Here is a 14908-nt window from a genome sequence, read left to right on the forward strand (position 1 = left end):
CATGAAAAAGCATCATAACATACCAGGAAATAAGTAGTATGCATCTCAAATAGACTGCTCCTGCTAAGCAATTACCCATTCTTTGCAACATGCATTATATGTTTGTTGGATATTTGGGTTATTGTTTAGTCACTCCATGGCTCATTCTTGTCTCAATGATATTTACTGTATTAAGGTATTATATTTATTTATTTTGCTAGTTTTACTGGGTGTTACAGGTGATGTGTCTAGTAAAGGTAGGGTTAAGTTGGGGCATACGCATAGCTGTGTGTGGCCTCGGTGCTCATCTCCATCATATGGTAACATATTGCTGGTAAAATAGCAACCTAGCAACACCTGTTAAGGTTTGAATCATCACCCAGTTCATAGTTTCATAGCTACTGTAATTGAGAAAAGTTTGTGAATCGCAAGATAGGACATTTTTATCTCCACCATATTGGATCCACTTAAGACTCGTATCTGCGAGGCGTTAGTGAATCAGGGGCCGGATCCAAAGAGAAGGCTGCTTACTGCTTAGTGACATCGCTATCGTTACCGAGCGTTTGCCCGAACGACATCGCTAAATTTAGATCCAAAGAGGAGACTTGACGATATCGCTCGGGCCTCGCTACTGCAAAAAGCCAACTGATTGGGTAAGCGCCACGATGATGTCATCAGACTCGACAGCCAATAACAGCAATCCTTTGAAAATTTTTCAGCCAATCATACGGCTGCCCCACTCAGCTGTGGCGGCCAACGTTGTCAGATTGTCGTACTCAGCCGCTTATATTTCCGACTTCCTACCTCAAAACGGTCTTCTGGGCTGCAATAACGAAACTCATTTATAGTTATCGATAAACGAGTTAGATCCTATTTTTTTTTTCAAGCCTATGGCGCCGGTAGGCTTACTTGAGGGGCCTGGATGGGAGTCGGCCCCTGCCCGTATTGGCGCAGGCAAGTGTTTATAGTGGCGCCATGAAAATAGTTAGGCAACTTAGGGGTCAGAAACCGGTAAATGCTATGCTCTGAGTACGATAACCCTCACCTTACACACGGCAGGAAAGTACTTTTACCCAGAAAATGGTTGAACCGCTAAGGAAAATGCGGCGGCCGAGTTTCAGTGCATGAGTCGGAGCTGCTGACAATGGTTGAGGAGGTGGAGAAGAGAGAGGTAGTCATCATGGGAAAACATGACTACGGAGTATAACGGGAAACGAAGCAACCTATAGCTTGGGAGCAAGTCGTCCTCAGCCTCTTATGTTTGCCGATTTCCGATACAAAAACTCTCTCTTGGGCCCCGATAACTGGATCCATATATTGTTATAGTCATAATGATTCATTATTAGTGCTTCTGGGCAATAGTTAAGGGTCAGAAACCAGTAAATACGATGCTCTGAGTACGACAATCTGGCAATGGTGCTTAGTGATGCCAGATTTTCTTGTGACACTTTCTTTACCGGGGAGGGGGCGGAGGTGGAGGTGAGTGATGAGACGAAGAGCCTTAGGCTGGATTCACACGAGCCACTTTTTAGTGGTCAGTGGCCGCCACAAAATAATGGTCAAAATAGAACACACACATCTCTATGGGTGCATGCACACGGGCCACTTTTTTGTGGTCACCACAAAACAGTGGCGAGTTGTGGCGGGCGGAGCCATTTTCCGACCACGCCACTGTGGCCAGCGATAGATACCGTTGTTTCAAATGGCAGCGTGCACACGAGCCACTATCGGTGAGGTGACCACCACCCTGCCACCCGCCGCTTTCCCTCTGTCTTGACTCTTGAACACCTGAACTTTAACTGTCATAATGATGTATAAGTATGACCTTCACGCATAAATTGTTTTCAAGATATAATGGATAAGCTCATATGCTTTCATAACTAATGTTTCATTTCGTTTCACAGTTTTGCATATTAATTGATTCTGGTATGGATTAATTACTGAATGTGGTAGTTTTATTTACCCGGAAGTAGAAAGGGGAAAATGTTATGTAACCGCAAAGACTGCTGAATTATGTCAATAAATTACATCTAATGTGACTTAATATTATTCATGTTCAATCTTATTAAAATTACCGCAAGTCTCTCATCTACTAGGACACAATTCCTCATGTTGATGTCCTGCCGTGTTATACGTGGACCAATTATTGTCATAAGATGATTAAACGTATCCTGTGACCTCCTGAAGTAGTAAAAAAATTATCGTGTTCTTTTAGCTCTGTAAATAATGTGCGGAATGCTACACGCAGTAGTTTGTTGCAAAGTATATATGGGGTGAACCCATGGCAGTACTTTCTTCAGCGCTTTTTCCCAAGAAAGCACAGACAGCTGCTGCCTCTACGAGATCCATAACCCCACGTGCTGACCTCATTAGTGGCCGCCACCGAGTGGCTCGTGTGCATGGTGCACCCACCCACCATTTTTCGTGGCGACCATTTTTTGTGGTGGCCACTTTTTGTGGCGGCCACTTACCACTAAAAGTGTCTCGTGTGAACCCAGCCTTAGACTTCACTCTGTCCAAGAGAGCTGTGTGAGTGTAGCCCCACCACACGTGATATGCATACTCCATACGAAGGCGGACAAGGCCCTTGTATATGGATAGCAATTGCGTGGGGGAGAAGAAATGGCGGAGACAATACAGAACGCCCAACCTCGAGGAAGTTAATTTAGTGAGAGAGGAGATGTGAAGTTTCCAGTTAATATTTCGAGTTAAGGATAGACCGAGGATATTTAGTGTTGAAGAAGGTGACAGCTGAATGTTGTCGAAGAAAAGGAGATAGGTGTTTGGAAGATTGCGTCGAGTTGATAGGTGGAGAAATTGAGTGTTTGAGGCATTGAAGGACACAAGGTTTCTTCTACGCCAATCGGAAATGATAGCAAGGTCTGAGGTTAAGCGTTCTGCAGCCTCCAGTATGGAGTCAAGTACTTCCTGTTGGGATGGTCTTCTATTGAAAGAAGTTAAATAATGTAGAGTAGAATCGTCGGCGTATGAGTGGACAGGACGGTTTGTTATGGAAAAAAGATCATTGATGAATAACAGGAAGAGAGTGGGTGATAGGACAGAGCCCTGTGGAACACCGCTGTTACTAGGTTTAGGAGAAGAACAGTGACCGTCTACCGCCGCAGAGATAGAACGGCCGGAAAGGAAATTGGAGATAAAGGAACAGAGAGAGGGATATAATCCGAAAGAGGGCAGTTTAGAAAGCAAAGACTTGTGCCAGACTCTATCGAAGGCTTTCGATATGTCTAGCGCAACAGAGAAAGTTTCACCGAAACGGCTAAGAGAGGATGACCAAGAGTCAGTTAAAAGAGCAAGAAGATCGCCAGTAGAACACCCCTTACGGAAACCATACTTGCGATCAAATAAAATAGGGGTCGGCAACCTTTTGAACATAGAGTGCCAAGCCTAATTAATGCCTTTTCTTTTACTACCTTGCGTGCCAGGTGTTATTTTTTCCCACATTATAAAGCGTATTGCAGATAAGTTCTTCAAGTTTTTGAAGTAACGGAAATAACCAGTTTTGATATCTGATGAGTAAACTGCAAGCTTTGCAACAAATGCCTTCCAAATATCATACAAATCCATCACTGTTTTTCCTGCACCTTGCAAGATAAGATTGAGGTCATTTAGATGTTTGGTGATGTCTGAGAGAAACATAAGTTTCACAGTCCAGTCTCTGTCCTCCAGCTCAGGATAGTCTTGGCCTTTTTCTGATAAAAAAATCTTTATTTCATCAAAGCATTCCACAAATCTCTCCAATACCTTCCCACAGGTTAACCACCTAACACTGCTGTGCAAGGGTATATCTTTGTAAGCACTGTCCACCTCTTCAAGGAAAGCTTGAAACTGCCTGTGCGTAAGAGAAGAGTGTGCAACAAGATAATTCACTACTTTTGTAACAGTAGCATCACTTTGTTGAGATCAGAGCTCGAGATCTTGGCACATAAATTTTCTTGATGAATTATGCAGTGCAATTTCAGAATGGGGTGCCCAATTTTATCCTCAACCATCTTAGTAAAACCCTTGTTTTTTCCTACCATGGCAGGGGCACCATCCGTTGTAACTGCAAAAATCTTTCTTATGTCAACCCCTCTGTCCTCAAAATGATCAGTGAATGTCTTCAGTATGTCCTCTCCCTTGATAGTGCCACACATAGGTTTAAGACAGCACAGCTCCTCGTGTATCTCTGTGTCACTATACCTGGCAAAAACAGCCAAGCGGGGAATGTCATTTATATCCACGCTTTCATCCAGGGCCACACTGAACACAGGTGTAGTTGTTAAAGGAACAGTTTGCTGCTCACTTACATTAGCAGCCATTTCAGAAATACGTCTCTCCACGGTCTTAGCTGAGACAGGCATGTCTTTTATCCTTGAGATGATCATGTGTTTGTTTGATATGCCATCAAATAACACCTCAGAGCACTCTAGGAAAGCTGCTTTTTATAAAATCTCCATCAGTAAAAGGCTTTCCATGCATGGCAATACACAGAGCTAGTTTGTAACTGGCCTCAGTTGCATTGTTTTTGCTATCACTCAGGTTCTTAAACACATTACTTTGTTTCTCATAGCGCGGTACTGCTTTCTTAATCGCTTCAGCCTTGTCTGTACTGTCCTTGAAAGTCTTCTCGTGTCTTGTTTCTAAGTGTCTTTTAACACTCGATGTGCGGCACACGACATTCTCGCAGCAGAGAGCACACACAGCACGATCATTCTGCTGAATAAATCCAAAGTCATTTGTCCATGATGACTGAAATGATCGGACATCAAGCTTGACTTTTTTCGCAGTAGCCATGGCGACAGTAACTAGAAAGAGTGTCACTCACGGCGGCTAAATAGTTACTGAAGCAGAAATAGCAACGCTGCCGCTGCGTGACTGATGCGTCAGCAGCGGCAACGTGTCTCATACTCGTTTACATCTCGTTGTACTCACGTATTCCTCATCGCGGGTACGAAACATTTTCGTTTTAATTCAATGTATCATAGATAAAAATGATTTAAAATCGTTCGGAAACTTAAACTGTGATAAAAGTAAGGATGTACAATTCACATCTCTCTCTCTCTCTCTCTCTCTCTCTCTCTCTCTCTCTCTCTCTCTCTCTCTCTCTCTCTCTCTCTCTCTCTCTCTCTCTCTCTCTCTCTCATTATTCTGTTTTTTAACTTTTTCTTTGCTTCTTCGAATCATGTGGCGTGCCATAGGCAAGCACTCTGGGTGCCAAGTCTGGCACGCGTGCCAAAGGTTGCCGACCCCTGATTATTTAATAGAAGGTTAGAAGCGGAAAGGTGCTTTTGAATCTTCCGGTTAAGGATTGATTCAAAAGCTTTAGATAGACAAGAAAGTAAAGCTATACGGCGGTAATTTGATAGATTGGAACGGTCACCCTTCTTAGGCACAGGCTGTACAAAGGCGTATTTCCAGCAGGAAGGAAAGTTAGATGTTGATAGGCAGAGACGAAAGAGTTTGACCAGGCAGGGTGTCAGCTCCTTTCCTCAGTTAATTATTAAAAATTACTAAGTAAGTAATTACTTCAGTCAATATATATATATATATATATATATATATATATATATATATATATATATATATATATATATATATATATATATATATATATATATATATATATATATATATATATATATATATATATATATATATATATATATATATATATATATATATATAATGATTATATTACACAGTAATTTACTAATAAAGTAGTGTAAATTCGCCACCCCTCTCACCAGTATTATTAACTATGTAAACTATAAGAACACAAAAATAGAGAGAAAAAATAACACTTTAATCTTACTACTTATTTGATTTTTTTGTTAAATAAGAATGGTATATTTGCAGTTAATAAAGAAAAAAAAAGTATAACTGAAAAGGTAGTATACAGTGGACAAAATAAAAAAAAATACAAGTCACCCATCAATTTCTCCGTTTTATGTCACCGGACTCACCGAGGCAATATGACGTCACTTCTCTGCCACGCCTCTCCTGCACGTGAACATACTTGTTATAATTAGATTTTAGGTGCTGCGTCGTCGTGAGGTTCAACAAAACGATATAAATATTCGAACTGCTCTATCAACACTGATACTGGCATTTCAGCCAGTGTGTGTGTGTGTGTGTGTGTGTGTGTGTGTAAGGAGACTCTTTCACTGAATAACGATAATGCCTTCAAGTTACAGCCACATCAAATATGCAAAGGGAAGGAGGTTGCCACTCGCCTCCATCCCCCCCCCTCCCTGCACCACCACCACCACTGTTATAACCGCCACCACCATCATCACAACTGGAACCATCACAACTTCCACTACACTGCAAACACCTTGAGACAAAAATCTTTTTACATTACTAAATTCTTTGCCGAAATATAAAAAAAAAAGTAATTTCTTTTCTTTCTGTTGATGAACAATGTTTTGTTGCAAAAAAAGTGTAAATTAACTCTTTTAATATGTACGGGGCGTTTACTGGTGGTCTGTTTGCTTACTGTTGGCTTGTTTGTTTACTGGTGGTGGTGGCGGAGGGGACTGTGGCGGTGTCGTTGTTGTTGAAGGTGGTGTTGGTGTTGGTGGAGACGGCGTTGTTGTTGTTGTTGTTGTTGTTGTTGTTGTTGTTGTTGTTGTTGTTGTTGTTGTTGTTGTTTTGTCATTGCTGGTGTTGCTGGTGTTGGTGGAGGTGGTGGTAGTGATGGGTGGTGGTTATGGTGGTGGTAATAGTGATGGTAGTGGTTGCAATGGTGTTGTTGTTGGTGGTGGTAGTGGTGGTAATGATTATGGTGGTAGTGGTTGTGGTTATGGTGGGTATTGGTGGGAGTAGTGGTGGTAATGATTATGGTGGTACTGGTGGTGTGGTAGTGGTAGAAGTGGTGGAGGTGGTAATGGTGGTATATATATATATATATATATATATATATATATATATATATATATATATATATATATATATATATATATATATATATATATATATATATATATATATATATATATATATATATATATATATATATATATATATATATATATATATATATATATATATATATATATATATATATATATATATATATATATATATATATATATATATATATATATATATATATATATATATATATATATATATATATATATATATATATATATATATATATATATATATATATATTTTTTTTTTTTTTTTACAACAAAGGAGGCAGCTTAAGGGCACACAAAAAAAGAAAACAATAATACAAAAAAGACCGCTACTCGCTGTTCCTAAAAAAAAAAAGGGGTGTACAAAAGCAAGGTCAAATTCGGGAGGAGAGATGTCCTGATACCCTCCTCTTGAAAGAGTTCAAGTCGAAGACAGGAGGAAATACAGATGAAGGAAGATTGTTCCAGAGTTTACCAGCGTGAGGGATGAAAGAGTGAAGATGCTGGTTAACTCTTGCATAAGGGGTTTGGACAGTATAATGATCAGCATGAGTAGAAAGTCGTGTGCAGCGGGGCCGCGGGAGGGGGGGAGGCATGCAGTTAGCAAGTTCAGAAGAGCAGTCAGCGTGGAAATATCGATAGAAGATAGAAAGAGATGCAACATCGCGACGGAATTTGAGAGGTAGAAGACTATCAGTATGAGGAGGAGAGCTGATGAGACGAAGAGCCTTAGCCTTCACTCTGTCCAGAAGAGCTGTGTGAGTGGAGCCCCCCCACACATGAGATGCATACTCCATACGAGGGCGGACAAGGCCCCTGTATATGGGCAGCAACTGTGCGGGGGAGAGAAGAACTGGCGGAGACGGTACAGAACGCCCAGCCTCGAGGAAGCTGATTTAGTAAGAGATGAGATATAAAGTTTCCAGTTGAGATTTTGAGTTAAGGATAGACCGAGGATGTTTAGTGTTGAGGAAGGTGATAGCTGGGTGTTGTCAAAGAATAGGGGATAGTTGTTTGGAAAATAGTGTCGAGTAGATAGGTGGAGAAACTGTGTTTTTGAGGCGTTGAAGGACACCAGGTTCCTCTTGCCCCAATCGGAAATAATAGTAAGGTCTGAGGCTAAGCGTTCTGCAGCCTCCAGCCTTGAGTCATTAAGCTCCTGTAGGGTGGGTCTTCTATCAAAAGAAGTTGAGTAATGCAGAGTGGAATCATCGGCGTAGGAATGGATAGGACAGTTCGTTTTAGAAAGAAGATCATCAATGAACAACAGAAAGATAATGGGAGATAGGACAGAACCCTGTGGGACACCACTGTTAATAGGTTTAGGGGAAGAACAGTGACAGTCTACCACAGCAGAAATAGAACGGTCAGAAAGGAAACTGGAGATAAAGGTACAGAGAGAAGGATAGAAACCGTAGGAGGGTAGTTTGGTAAGCAAAGATTTGTGCCAGACCCTATCAAAAGCTTTTGATATGTCCAGCGCAATAGCAAAGGTTTCACTGAAACGACTAAGAGAGGATGACCAAGAGTCAGTTAAGAAGGCTAGGAGATCACCAGTAGAACGCCCCTTGCGGAACCCATACTGGCGATCAGATAGAAGGTCAGAAGTGGAAAGGTGCTTTTGAATCTTCCGGTTAAGGACTGATTCAAAAGCTTCAGATATACAAGAAAGTAAAGCTATAGGACGGTAGTTTGATCGATTGGAACGGTCACCTTTCTTAGGCACATGCTGTATGAAGGCATACTTCCAGCAGGAAGGAAACGTAGATGTTGACAGGCAGAGGCGAAAGATGTTGACCAGGCAGGGTGACAGCACGGAGGCACAGTTTTTAAGAACAACAGGAGGCACTCTACCAGGTCCATAAGCCTTCTGAGGATTGAGGCCAGAGAGGGCATAGAAAACATCATTTTGAAGAATCTTTATAACAGGCATAAAGGAGTTAGAGGGGGGATGAGTAGGAGGAATATGCCCAGAATCGTCCAGAGTGGAGTTTTTAGAAAAAGTTTGAGAGAAGAGTTCAGCCTTAGAGATAGATGAGACGGCAGTGTTGCCGTCAGGACTGTGGAGTGGAGGGAAAGATGAAGAAGTGAAGTTGGAAGAGATGTTTTTGGCTAGATGCCAGAAGTATATATATATATATATATATATATATATATATATATATATATATATATATATATATATATATATATATATATATATATATATATATATATATATATATATATATATATATGCACGATCATTTCGTCTCACAGCTTAAAATTAATTTTATTTTTTTATTATACACCTTGTGGGTCACACCTTTTAAAAGGAAACAAAGATGACAAGACACACAAATGGATTTCGTAATGTAGTCCAGTAAATGTTTGGTGTTTAGGGTGACACTAAAGAAAAATGTTTGAATATATAACTGATTTAAGCTGAGCTTCTGTTTTGCTCGTCATTTTACCAAATAAATTTGATTATATATATATATATATATATATATATATATATATATATATATATATATATATATATATATATATATATATATATATATATATATATATATATATATATATATATTTGTGTGTCTTGTCATCTTTGTTTCCTTTTAAAAGGTGTGACCCACAAGGTGTATAATAAAAAAAATATAATTAATTTTAAGCTGTGAGACGAAATGATCGTGCAGACAAACCACAAAGCCACGGGTTTCTTCACAGCGGCGGCTGGCGGCCACGGGGGGACAGACGAGAACACCTCGGCCCCCTATACTGCCTTAACAGTCTATGTTTTCAGTACAACATATGTTCACTACGCACACAGCAAGGAAGTTAAACAGGAGCTCAACAACTATTGTGGGGGGTAACTAAAAATTCTGTTTCCAATTATAATTTATGGTAGAGGAAGCCAATATTGCCACATTACTATTTTCCAATTATGAGAAAATAAAAATAAAGCTTTGTATAAGACTGCAAAGTCCATTATTGATTTCATTAACATGGACATGCAAATCCTATTTTTGTTCTTGCCGTGAGGATAAACTAAATCCAGTCATTACCCTAAATTAGCGAGGCGAAGTTGAGATATAACTATCGCCTCCTTTAATTCTGAGAACTGAAAGGAGAGAAAAGAGGTAAAGTGATGAAAGAGAAGCTCGAGTTTTTGGTGGTACCGGTGTGGTGTCATCTGCCATCCGGCATCGTGATACATCCCATTGAAGTTAGCATCACGAAACCCAAATTTACTATCATAGAGTAACTAAGTGATGCATCTCAGTGTAAACATGCACCAAGGAGGACCTAAAAAGCGATGCAAAGCTTATTAGGTCACAAGAAGTGATTGTTGATTTCCTAGTTATATACATATATGCGTCATCATTTGCTTTTATAATAGAATAAATAAACTTGGGTGGGACAGATTAAGACAAGCAGTCGACAGAAGACAGGGTACCGTGTCCAAATTCATGTATGTATTCAGGATGGGATGTCTCACGATAGCCGGATGTCTCATGACACCACATCGGGTGGCAGGAAGGCCGGGGCGCGCCGAGAGGTCGTCAGCACGGAAGGTTCCCCCGTTAGTGCATATCAAAGACGGGAGGAACGGAGTAAGGTGCTCGAGTACCCCTGATGAAATAGATGTGCCCGCAATATTAATAAATGGGTGATTAATATGCTTGGATTAATATATACTGCAACTACCTTAGTTAATGTTTTACTACCATAACCCTACTGCTACTATTGTTTTTGCCCACCCCCCGAAAAGAAAAAAATGCTATTACGATAACACAATACTACTGAGGGCGATGACAAACATTATATATATATATAGATATATATATATATATATATATATATATATATATATATATATATATATATATATATATATATATATATATATATAATAACCATCAGTATTGACAGTGATTAATGATTATGATAAATATTAATGTTATTTATCATTATTGTCATTATTATCATTCTTCGTTCCTCTTCATTGTTTCAGTAATTATCAACATTATTATAATTAGAATTATTATTGTTATTATTATTATTGTTATTATTATTATTATTATTATTATTATTATTATAATTATTATTATTATTATTATGACAAAAACACATCAGAGAGAGAGAGGGGGGCACATACTGCTGTGTCTTGCTACACAAGGACCTCTGACCTGAGACAGGAACGTCTCCTCCGACGAATCCTGGCGGAGGGAAGGTTTCCAGCCACTACCCTCCCGTCAGCACCACCACAGCCTCAGCCCCTACTACAGACCCGCCCACTTCTTCCACAGCCGGGGACCTGGAGTCACATCCCGGACTGATAGTGGAACCCCCCTCTCTCCCGACACCCCAAGAGAAGCCCTCCTATACACCAGCACGCCGGACCGCTACCCCCACCATCATGGTACAGCCACAACCCCCCCGCCGTCAACTAAAGATCATCTCCTCCAATGTACGTGGTCTCCGAACGAACATCGGAGACCAGACCCACAACTGTGTCCTGCAACATAGTGCCGACATAGTTGTGGTGACGGAGACCTGGCTGAACAGTGAAGTGGAGCCCACGTTTGGCAAGATGCCTGGCTATACTCACTGGGCCAGGAGGAAACGACACGAGCGAGCAGGAGGCGGAGTGACTGTCTGCTTCAAGGAAGGTCTGCAGGCCCAGCACCTCGACGTGGACACACCTCCCCTAATGGAGATAATGTTCTTCCGGGTCGTGCTGGCTAACCACTCTGCCCTCCTGCTGTGCGCTATGTACCGCCCGCCACGACAAAAGGCCTGCCTCTCTCCGGTACCTCACCGAGGACCTGGACGACCTGCTAGTGGCCCACAGCTGCAGTCACGTCCTACTGGTGGGTGACCTCAACCACCACTTAGAACAGGACGCCTACGAGTCCCTCTTGGCAGTGCAGGGCCTGATGGATCACGTTACCTTCCCTACTCATGAGCTGAGCGGGACGCTGGACCCCGTCATCTCCGACCTCCAGGAGGACATTCTCCGCTGTCACCAGCTGGGACTCGCAAGCAGCTCCGACCACTTGACCCTGGTGGATGTGGGGGTGGCTCGGGACGAGGCCACTGCCCGCACGATCTGGCTGTGGGACAAGGCAGAGTGGACCTCCTTACGCAGTGACCTGAGCCACACGGCGTGGCCTTCTGTGCTGCGAGGCGGGGCTGAGAGCATGGCACAAGCCCTCACTTCCCGCCTCTTGGACCTCCAGAGGCGACACGTGCCCCACCGAGAGTTCACCACCAGACCAGCGGACCAACCATGGTTTGGTTACCGCTGCCGTGTTGCTGCCGACGCTAAGTACTCAGCGTGGCTCCGCTACAAACGGAACCCGACTCGGCGAAACAAGGTCCTGCACCGGGCGGCCTGCAGGAGAATGGTGGTGACCAGCAAGTGAGCCATAAGGAAATGGGAGGAGGACATGAGACGCAAGAAGTGTGGAACAGGGGTAGGGAACAAGACTTGGTGGTCCCTTGTCAAGGAAAGGCAAGGGATCAGCCGCCAGGACACGATTCCTCCTTTTACAAGGCTAGATGGGACGGTGGACACCAGCAGCAAGGAGAAAGCCCAGCTGCTGGCTAGCCTCGTCGCCGGGAAGATGAGGGTGGACGACCCCGGACAGTCACCGCCTCGTTTGGTATAGCAATGTGAGGAGACCGTCACCAAGGTGGAGGTGACACAGGTGCTGGTTGAACGCCTGCTGCGAGGGCTGGATACCCAGAAGGCGTCTGGCCCCGATGACCTCAGCCCGCACCTGCTGAAGCATTGTGCCCACGAGCTGGCTGCTCCTTTCACCACAGTCTTCTCTGCCTGGCTCGAGTGGTTCCTGTCCACAAAAGGAGCTCCAGGTCTGACCCCAAAAATCACCAGCCCATTTCCCTGCTATCTGTGGTGGGGAAAGTGTTCGAGAGGGTTGTGGCAGACGTAGTCTGTCGCCATCTCAAGGACAATTACCTCCTCTCGGACCAACAGTTTGGGTTCAAACCTGGCCGGTCCACCTCTGATCTGCTCATGCTCTTCACCAAGAGCTGGCAGGACGCCCTTGACGACGGCCTGGACATAGCGGGTGCTTTCGACAGAGTTTGGCACGGTGGCCTCCTCGAGAAGCACCGCGCTAAGGGCATCCAAGGCGACCTACTTCAGCTCCTGGGAGACTACCTGCAAGGAAGGACGCTCCAGGTCGTCGTTAACGGGCAGGCGCCCGAGTCCTTGCCAGTGGAGGCATCAGTGCCACAGGGTTCAGTGCTGGGGCCAGTCTTGTGGAATATTTACATGAACGACCTTCTCCAGCAGCTGCCGGCAATCTCAGCTTACGCTGATGATTGCCCTCTCTCCTGCACCTACCCCCGACAAGACAGTGGGCGAGCTGCTGATGAGGTCAATTAGCAGCTGAAGGTGCTACAGGAGTGGGGTGCCCGCTGGCAGTTGACCTTTGCCCTGGAAAAGACCCAGGCAATGGTGGTCTCTCGATCCCCCACTGCCGGGCCAGCAGTGGAGGGGAGGCTATGCTTTGGCGGCATCCCCCTCCCACTCCAGGAATCCGTCAAGACTCTAGGAGTGGAAGTGGATCGAGGGCTACGTTTTGATAGCCACATCAAACACATTGCCCAAAAGGCCTCCCACAGAGCCTCCTGCCTGCGAAGGGTGGCCAGCTTCCTCGACAGAAAAGGGAGGCTCCTGCTCTACAAGACCCAGATACGGCCTTACCTAGAGTACGTTGCCCTCTCTTGGGTATCGTGTGCTGCCTCGCACAGCGGGAGACTCGACAACATCCAGCGACGGGCGCTGCGACTGGTGGATGCTGCAGACCCCCCAGCCCAGACGGAGACTCCCAGCTCCGCCGATTCGCTGAAACACCGCAGAGACGTCGCAGCGCTTGTTGTTCTCCACAAAGCACAGGTGCAGGAAGTGCCACACCTGGCGGGACTACGTCTACCTCCGAGAGTCACCACGCGGGACAGGAGAACGGTGCTATCCCGTGGTGACGCAGTGGAGGTGCCACGTTCCCGCACCAGCCAGCACCAACGCAACTTTGTGAGTAGAGTCTCCCGGATGTGGAATGTGTTCACGGCCACCGTCCCTCACGTCCGGGGGATGAACACACAGGAAGTTAAGCTGGCGGCCCACCACTGGAGCAGCACACTTCCTACCCCAATGACACTTTAAATGACAGTGCAGTTTATATATATATATATATATATATATATATATATATATATATATATATATATATATATATATATATATATATATATATATATATATATATATATGACAGTGCAGTGTGGATATATGTGAATGTATATAATGTATGTTTTTATCTTTATATATTTTTTCTCTTATATAGACTATGTTCTTTGAATAAGCAGCACACGGCAGTGCACCTTTGGGTCTTTGTAAATATATATGTATGTTTAAATAAATAAAAGAGAGAGAGAGAGAGACACACACACACACACACACACACACACACACACACACACACACACACACACACACACACACATATATGCACTCACGCAAACAGACAGACAGACAGACAGACACACACACACACACACACACACACACACACACACACACACACACACACAGTCACGAGTCCAGCACGTAATAATATCATGGTGAATTACACACACACACACACACACACACACACCTGGCGTGATGAAGACCTGGTCGCCGGGCAGCCGGTGTGAGGTGAGCGAGTTGTTGAACACCCAAGAGTACCTCACCGCGGACGGCGCCGCCTCCACCTGGCAGGTCACGTTCACCTGCTGCTCCAGCCCCGCCGCCAGCACCCGCCCCGCCCCGCCCGCCGCGCACACCGGGGCGTCTGCGGGGAGAAAGAAGAGGCTGGTGAGAGGATGCCGCGGTACTGATGGCAGTGGTAGTGGTGGTGGTGATGGTGGTGGTGGTAGTGATTATGGTGGTGGTGGTGAGTGTGGTGATGGTAGTGGTGGTTGAGGTGATGGTGATGGTGGTTAGCGTT

At 43.9% G+C, this 14908-nt stretch overlaps 1 protein-coding gene across 2 annotated transcripts in view; it reads right to left on the bottom strand.

Annotated features, from left to right (window-relative positions):
- The window catches only part of LOC126992519 (hemicentin-2-like), a 167508-nt gene that overhangs the window by 76763 nt on the left and 75837 nt on the right, over positions 1-14908 (bottom strand). For both annotated transcript variants that reach the window (XM_050851313.1, XM_050851302.1), the window contains exon 8: positions 14576-14752. In XM_050851313.1, coding sequence (XP_050707270.1) covers positions 14576-14752 — 177 coding nt within the window. The remainder of the gene's footprint in view (positions 1-14575; positions 14753-14908) is intronic.

Source organism: Eriocheir sinensis, chromosome 7 (genome assembly GCF_024679095.1).
Source record: "Eriocheir sinensis breed Jianghai 21 chromosome 7, ASM2467909v1, whole genome shotgun sequence".
Classification (NCBI taxonomy): domain Eukaryota; kingdom Metazoa; phylum Arthropoda; class Malacostraca; order Decapoda; family Varunidae; genus Eriocheir; species Eriocheir sinensis.